The sequence below is a fragment of the Lactuca serriola genome, chromosome 5 (assembly GCF_051521515.1).
Source record: "Lactuca serriola cultivar US96UC23 chromosome 5, Lser_US96UC23_V15, whole genome shotgun sequence".
Taxonomy (NCBI): Eukaryota; Viridiplantae; Streptophyta; class Magnoliopsida; order Asterales; family Asteraceae; genus Lactuca; species Lactuca serriola.
This window is the reverse complement of record NC_136412.1, coordinates 350143559-350152208: the sequence shown is the minus strand read 5'-3', so window position 1 is coordinate 350152208 and position 8650 is coordinate 350143559. Positions and strand designations below refer to the sequence as shown.

The window sequence follows — 8650 nt, the reverse complement described above, 5'->3', positions numbered from 1 at the left end:
AGTCTAGATAAATTTCATTGCGTAGTTTCAGTTTTTCAGTATAAGTAGGAGATACAATTTAACGTTTTCCAGTTGTTTTTTGTTTTTGAAGCTCAAGAGCAGTTTCTCTTCTTCCTCTGTTTTCTTGTTTGCAGTTAAAGAAAGAAAAGGGTTGCTTCTTACATATTCCACATTTAGTATGAAATGTTTTCGAATCCTAGTTTGAGGTGACCAGCCGTTAAAAAGAAAAGGCATACACAATTAATACACTTTAAAAAAATATGAAAACAGATGCAATTTATAATCACCTTAAATCAAGTGTTTTGATTTACTTTGAGCAGAGCATACTATTGAATTAATTAGCAGTTTATGATTTGTACTAGTAATTTATAATCAAATAAAAAAATTGCATTTTGAAATATGAAAATAGATGCAATTTGCGAGTTGCCATTAAACTTAAGAGCATGCAAAGATAAGCAAAATTTGAAAGGTTTTAAGGTCTTATTACTCTTGCACTATTATACAACTCTTGTTACATCTCCTTTATTAATTCTTGAAACCCTAAACTCAGTGCAGAGACTTTCACTTAAGCCGAAGCCCTCCCCTGGCTCCTAGAATAAGAGCTGGGGCTAAGCAAAAGCGACTCCTGCTGGCTGAACTTCAGCTTCTGAGCGTCGTTTCTTGACAACTGATACGCATTCGCCACCACATCCACCGGCATGCTCCTGATGGCCGATACACGACCAGCAAGATTAGCTATCATAGCGTTGTCGTTAGTCTTGAAAGAAATCCACCTCGATCCTTGTTCACCGGCTCTCTTGATCACTGCAAAGTTTTGTGGGATCACCACCACCTGTCCTTCCCTGAGCTCATCGTCGAAAACTGACTCCCCTGCGTTGTTCACGATCTGTATCCTCAAGGATCCGTCGGTGATGTACACAAGACTGTGGGCGTTTAATGTCCAGTGTGGTGCCTGAATTGCATTAGGGTGGAGTTCGCCTCTCTCCGCGCTGAGTTGGAGTTGTCGGAGAACGGGGAATTTGAAGCTGTTGAGGTTTGTAATCCTGCCGGCTTGTGGGTTTGCGAAGTCGGCGTGGGTGGGGTTATCGATGTTCTCGCTTAGCTTCAAGCTGCAAATGGTTTCTTCAAAACCGTTGCTCCGTCCACCTTGACGTCCGCCCTGTTGTTCTCGTTCTTGCTGTTCTCTGGTCTGCGGTGGCCTGATGATTTGAAGATCTTGTTCGACGTTAACGATGTGACCTCTTTGGTCTTTTTGTCCTTGAAGCTTCTCAGCAGTCTCCCTGTCGACGTTGAATGCTTCTGCTAAGAACTCCACATCGAAACCGTTGAAGATATTGCCAGCATTGCGGTAGGGCTGCTCCTGCTGTGTCTGACCTTGTTGTCTGCGTGGTTGCCTCTGACCTTGTTGCTGTTCGCTTTGACCTTGAGGGTTCCCGGCGAGGAAGAATCTCTGAAACATTTAATTATATATAAGCTCGATCGAATCTTTTAGTTAGTTCTAAGTTTGGTAATTAATTAATAGTTTTGATGTAACGTAATTTATGTACCCTGTGGTTTTGATCAAGCTGGTTAGCGCTGTTCTGAGTGTCGAAGAAGACTACAGCAACAAGTTCTGTCTCGCCGTCGTTATAAATCCAGTGAGCTGTTCCGGCGGGAATGGCAACAACATCTCCCTGGTTCAAGTTCCGTACTTTCTGGTGGCGATCTTGTAACCCTTGAAACTTCTGTCCTCTGCGTTCGCTTTGACCGGAAAACTGTTGTTCCTGAGAATATTCATAGGTTTCTGGACATCCCGGCAATATAACCCCGTGAACACCCCTTCCTGTAGAGATCAGATGAACAAGTCAACAACCCATGAATTCCTATATATTCTTGAATTAATTCAAAGTCTGGGAAGGAAAAATAAAACACCTTTTTCGATGAAGGACAAGAGAGGGGCGTTGACGTAGGATGGCAAGAGAAGTCCACCAGGTTGAATCACGTGTCGGAGAAACTCAACGCCGGCACACTGGAACTGCTTCTCATCGGCGTTCCAGAACTCAGTGACACCAGCTTCGGCTTGGATCCTATCGTATGGCTCAAGAGCATCGATTCTTCCAATCTGGCACTGGTTTTGAGGCAGCTGCTGCTGCTTCTGCTGTTGTTGCTGGTGGCGGGCGAGGCAGGTGGAGAAGAGTAGGAGGAATGAGAGAATCAAAGAAGCTTTGAACGCCATTGATGAAGGTGTGGCAAATGGAGAGCGAGAGGTAGGTTTTTATTGAGGAAGAAGGTGACGGAGAGCGTGACATGTAAGATCGAATGGCATGGAAAATATAACACATGGAGGTAAGAGATGGTACATGTGTACAAGTTAGTGATCAGTGTCAATCCATGGCAGGAGGTACAAGTGTGTCTGTATATGGGTCGTCATCGTCTTCATGATAATAACCTGAAGGGTGACGAACAATCACTCAGAAGTAAGCTAGATACATTCTAAGAGAAATTGAGTAAACATATTTCTAATAGTTTTATAAAAGAACCATTTTCTTAAGAACTAACAATATAGTCTGGAACACATTTCGGACACATGTTTAATAAGGGTCAAAGGTTAATCCGATCCGTAAATATGTGTTAGGGTGCAAACCCAATCTCACAATCAAAGAAAAAGAAAATAGATGCTAACATATAAGGTAGTTAATAATCATTTATATACCAATTGGTTTAAAAAATAGAACCTTATTATTCTTTTATGTTGATTATGGTTGAGCTATTAACCATCCTAGCAATATGCTCCCCTTATATGTACCATCTCAGATAATCATTACGGATTCTCATTTTGGACCTATGTTTGGAACACATTTTGAATGTTAATTTTCAAAACAAATGTCGGGTGATAGTGAAAAGCTCATGTTTTGTTTTTTTTTTTTTTGTTTTTTTTGTGGTATGTATCGTTATTTTAATCTTATTATTTTGTTTTTAGATTATTATCCGAACCAGAATGTATTGTGCTTTATATTTTGAAATATTAATTTGTTTGAAGTAGATGTTTGTGATATTTAAGCTTTTGGTTTGAGTTATATTTGTATTAGAAACAATTAGTACATGGAAAATCATAGAAAACAGTGACACGAACAAGAACACTATGGAATACGAAGAACAAGACTAGTGCTTAATATGTACAACTAGTTTGGAATTCACAGAGCAAGTATGGAACTCAAAAATTACTAGTCTCAGGCAATAGTATGCAAATTTTAAAATTTTTGCAGCATGACAATATATATGATGCAATTGTCACTACAACATACAAACCCAAATTTTTTGGACGTCTTGTTTCGGTTGGTGGGTTGATGTGTCTATGGGTGTAGAATGACACCCAATAGTATGCCATTACTTATTATGTATGGAGGTAGTAAGCCATCATCGATATGTTGTTGAGGAGTTATTATTTCATGACTAATGACTTTATTTTAATAAGAGAGCTTTCTGCCTTGTCAAAGGGTTTGTGGTTCAGGGAGTATTTTGCAGCTTGATTATCGATCGCGCAATTCAAAAACTGCATACTTCCATTGGTCTTGGCTTCATATTCGGTGAAAGTTGTTGAATTGCAACATGACATCAAAATATATATATATATATATATATATATATATATATATATATATATATATATATATATATATATATATATATATATTAGCATAAACTTTTGTGATAGATTCACTAGGCAAGCCACATGAGGACGAAAACATTGCATTGGTTTAGATTTAGACCAATTCAACATGTATCAAGTAATTAATATCAAAATTAGGATTTTATTTTATATTTAATTTTTATAAAATGCCAATTTTTTTGGTGCCACATATGTGCTTGGGGATGAGTAATCTTCGATTACATGTAAGGATAGTTGTTTATTGTCTTTGATAAAATCGATGAGCATTTAAATCTCATCGGCCTCAATAAAAATCGTATACATGATTCCCTATTTTTAGTTATGTTGATGTGAAGATTTGGTTACTATCTGTCGTGCCTAGTACTGCTCGAAACATTGGTCCCATATATTCTCTTTTTACGTGGACTCCGTCGATGAAGTTGGATTAGGTATCTAAGATTATAACTATAATTGGTATATACTTAAATTGATAGAAGTACATTCATTTTGGGTTGCCCTAATGATGACTTTTAGAAAGGGAGATTAATTTATTATGTGATTAATAAATTGAAATAAATAGTTTATTAATATATTATGACAATAATATATTAACTAGAAATAGTAATATTTAATTAAGAACTAATCAAAATTAATTTGGGATTAATTGGATTAATTAAAAGTATATGGGTTAAAGTGTAATTGTTCAATAGTTGAACAAGAGGAACTCCAGAACCTTCCTAGCTCTTGGATGGTTTTAGGAGGAGTTTTAAGGTTCTAGAATTATCCTTGGAGGATAATTAGAAACTGAATAATTATCGATTCAAGATAATATTATTATATGGTTTACGTTATCCAGGGTTTCCAGGTTGCACTATATAAGGACCCCTAAGCATTGCATTTTCGACGACTCATTATTCTAAAGAGATAGCCGAAATTCTATTGTTTTCTCTCCTCTCTATAATCTTCCTTCTTGCTAGCTTGGGTATGAACCATTAGAGGCACGTTAATTATGGTGCTTGCTTCCAAGAGATCTACAAGTGAAGGATTTTTGTTATTTACTGTAATAACAACAAGGTATGTAAACCGAAATCCTTTTATGATTTTTGAAATATGCTTAGGGTTTCTAGGGTTTCCTATGTGATGTTCTCAGTTATAGGTTCAATAGTGAAAACATAGATCCTTAGATTGCATGTGAACTTATGGGTTTAAAGTTCATTTGTTTTACCTAATTTCTATCAGTGGTATCAAAATGTTTGATTTATTTTCAATTGAATAACTATAATAGTATAATTATATTAATTAGGGTTTATAGAAATTAAATCCTAAAAGCAAAGAATTTCGACTAGGGTTAAGGTTTTTTGAAACCCTAGCCCTTCCCCCTTGATTTCGAAATTTAGGGTTAGGGTTTTGAAACCCTAGCCTTCCTCCCTCCCCTAGATTTTCAAAAATGGCTAGTAGTTAGGGTTTCATTTTTTTAGATAATTTTTAGTTTAATTTGATAAAAGGGATAATTATAAAACTAGATAACTCATACACCCTAATTTTTTAAAATTAAAGGGTTAGGATTAGGATGAAATTATTTGATTAATTTAATTTGTTAATCCTTATTTGATTTAATATATTAAAGTAATTGTTAATTAATAGATAAATATTGAATTGATTTTTTGGTTTATTTAAATTTAGATTAATTGATTATTAATTTTCGAAGTTTAAAAAATTAAATAAACCTAGTATTTTGAAAAGTTTAAAATAAACCTTATATATATTATTAATTGTTAATATATTATATGTATAAGAATCAGTCGGTCAAACACTAGTACGCCTCAATCACGAAGTTAGTCTATAAGATGGGGGGGGGGGGGGGGTATAAGGAAACTGCCTATAAAATGGTAGTCGAATGAGTGTCCACTCTCACCCACCGCTTCCTTGATTAATAGAGGATCGTTAGCAGAACGGGTTTGATAGGAAAAACTAAATCTCATTAAAAGTATAATGCTATTAAAAGTACTAGAACCTTTAATTTAAATTCCCATATCTAGTTGCTTTAGGGAAAATATGAATTAATATGCTAACACATGAAATTGCACATTACACTTTATAAGTCGTTAGTAGATCATGTGTGCTTAACCAACACACTAATAGGGACCAGTAAAGAGTTATAATGGGTATCTCATAAATTATCATTGTTGATGGAGTGTGTGTGGTTTACCAGCACATCAATTGGGATGATAAATGACAATAAGGTTACGAAGCGCATTTGCATGGTTATTCACATCTTTTTTGTGATCCTCAGTATGTCAGTCACTAATAGAAGAGCATAATATGAAATTAAACATGTCTTTGAATATTTTCAATGAATCTAAAGATTTCACTTAATTTCATTTCTTTTCTGGTGAAATTGGTAAATCTTCATTTACCTACCTTTATAAAATTTACAATTAGATTACGACATCCCTTTTCTAAGTTGTGAATTATATAGTTGGTCCTAGCCTTAATATTTTATTTTGGGTTATTATATTTAGGATTACTGTTGTCTAACTAAAACTACCTTTTTTATAGATGTCTACTCTAGTTGATGTTTCTGCTTCCTCCTCCTCCAACCACCATAACTTCTCTTTGTTGTCTATCTACTCAATGGTGACATTGGATGGCACCAACTATAATGACTAGATGCGCAACATAAAGATGGCCTTTCAATCCGAGAATAAGGAGTGTGTCCTTAAGAAGGAACTTAATGAAATCGACGAAGAGAAGGCCACTCATGAAGAACTAGCCTCCTACAAGAAAGACTACGATGATATGAAAAAAGTTGCTTGCATCATGGTTGCCATTATGACCCTTGAGTTGCAGAGATTTTATGAGGACTATTGGCCGTATGAGATGAACAATGACCTTTCGAAAACGTTCCACAGGCGAGCTCAGCAAGAAAAGTATGAAGTGGTTAAAGCCTTCATGACATGCATTATGAAAGAGGAAGAATATGTAGGTGGCCACATGCAGAGAATGAAACGATACATGGAGCACCTTGTTAGGCTAAATGTGCACTTAGATGAGGAGTTGGCTATTGATATAACCCTAAAATCCTTACCAAGTTGTTATGATCAGTTCATCCTGACCTATCATTTGAACAACACTGAGGCCACCTTGGCTCAATTGCACAACCTACTGAAGACAACTGAAGTAGGAATAAAGGGAAAAGGTTTAGCCTCCACTCCTGGTAGTGCTCCCGTTCTGGCTATTAGACATGGGAAAGGGAAGAAGAGGAAAGTTCCTCCTAAACATAACTGGAAAGGAAAATCTCACCTTGGGTCGTCATGAAATGGACCCAAAGGAAAATCTAGCTCTGACATTCCTCACACTTCTGATGCCAAGGATGTCACTTGCTTTTACTGCAATGATAAGGGGAAATGGAAACGAAGTTGCCAAAGTATCTGAAAGATATCAAAGATGGCAAGGTAAAGTCGTCATCTACAGGTATATACACTATTTCATCTAATAACTCATCGTATTCTCATTCTTGTACAGGATGTGGATTTCACATTTGTTCTGATTTTTAAAGGCTAAAAGAAAGTAAGGAGGTGGAGCACGGAAGAATGAACTTGATCATAGGTAATAGACAATCTTTTCATGTTACCAAGATTGGAGTTTATAGTCTAGTTCTTAGTAGTGGTTTTAGTTTGGATTTAATAAATTGTTGCTACTTGTCAGAAATGACACATAACATCATTTCTTTTCATGCATTGTTCAAAGAAGGTTTTAGATATTTATTTAATGATGTGAATGGTTCTATTTCTACTTCTAAAAATGGTGTTTTTATATTTGAAGCTCTACCTTGTGATGGTGTGTATGAAATTGTGACGTGTGTTGATATTTTAGGCAATAATGTTTTTCATATTAATCCATCTAATGGTGTAGAGAAAGCATGTTTTTGTCATTATCATCTTGGAAATGTTAACAAGAAACATATCGCCCAAATCTAAAAGGATGGAGTGTTGGAATCATTTGACGTAAGGTCAGATGATATATGTGAATCTTGTCTTTTAGGAAAATGACAAAATCACCTTTCACTGGATCTTATGAAAGAGGAGAAGGTTTGTTGGATCTCGTACATATAGATGTGTGTTGACCCTTCAGATCATCCAAAAGGGATGCTAATGGATTCTATGTGGCTTTTACAGATGATTATGGTAGATATGGTTATATCTACGTATTCAAGCATAAGTTACAAACCTTTGAAAAGTTTAAAGAGTTTAAACATGAAGTCGAGAATCAGTTGGGCAGGAAGATAAAGATTCTTAGATCCGACAGAGGTGGAGAGTATCTTAGTGTCAAGTTTAACAACTATATAAAGGAATGTGGAATCGTTTCACAATTGACTCCTCCCAGGACACCACAATTGAATGGTGTGGCTGAGAGGCATAATTAGACCTTGTTAGACATGGTTCGTTCCATGAGGAGTCATGCTTCTCTTCTTATTCACTTTTGTGGGTAAGCCTTAGAGACAGCCGCTCACATCCTCAATCTTGTCCCTACAAAGAAGGTTGCCAAAACATCTCACGAGATGTGGACGGGGAAGTTCCCTCGTTAGCACATATCAAATTCTGGGGTTGAAAAGCTTTTGTGAGACGAGAGACTCATGACAAGCTAACAACTAGAAGTGAGAAGTGTATTTTCATTGCTTACCCAAAGTAGTCATTTGGATATGTGTTCTATAACCCTAGTGAGAATATGGGTTTTGTAGCATGAAGAGGAGTCTTTAGAGAGAGAGCTCATATTCAAAAAGGACAGTGGGAGTACCATTGACCTTGAATAAATTCAAGAGTCAACCAATGAAGGAACCTTAGATGATACTAGCACTCAACAAGAGGAAGAGGTTCCTATCGAACCAATAAATAAGTCATTACCTTTTAGGCGTTCCAATAGAGTTAGCATGCCACCTGAGTTCTATGGATTCCATATTACTACTGATAAATTTGTATTAGCCGGCTAGCTACAAGGAAGCAATGGCAGGACCTAAGGCTG

The 8650-nt window shown here is 36.2% G+C and overlaps 1 protein-coding gene across 1 annotated transcript; it reads right to left on the bottom strand.

Moving 5' to 3' along the window:
- Nucleotides 1-458: 458 nt before the first annotated feature.
- LOC145055555 (11S globulin seed storage protein G3-like) lies at nucleotides 459-2224 on the bottom strand. Its single transcript, XM_079003918.1, has 3 exons — nucleotides 1912-2224; nucleotides 1548-1822; nucleotides 459-1450 (listed from the first exon to the last, which is right to left on the bottom strand). Exons 1-3 carry the CDS (start codon nucleotides 2213-2215, stop codon nucleotides 566-568), a joined length of 1464 nt encoding a protein of 487 aa, XP_078860044.1. The 5' UTR covers nucleotides 2216-2224; the 3' UTR covers nucleotides 459-565.
- Nucleotides 2225-8650: the final 6426 nt, after the last annotated feature.

Bases quoted from the DNA above. Each gene is read 5' to 3' on its own strand.
- LOC145055555 (XM_079003918.1), bottom strand. From the start codon at position 2,215: ATGGCGTTCAAAGCTTCTTTGATTCTCTCATTCCTCCTACTCTTCTCC. The intron at 1,823-1,911 runs GTGTTTTATTTT...TGATCTCTACAG, and splicing joins CTTGTCCTTCATCGAAAAAG to GAAGGGGTGTTCACGGGGTT. The intron at 1,451-1,547 runs GTACATAAATTA...TAAATGTTTCAG, and splicing joins AGCTTGATCAAAACCACAGG to AGATTCTTCCTCGCCGGGAA.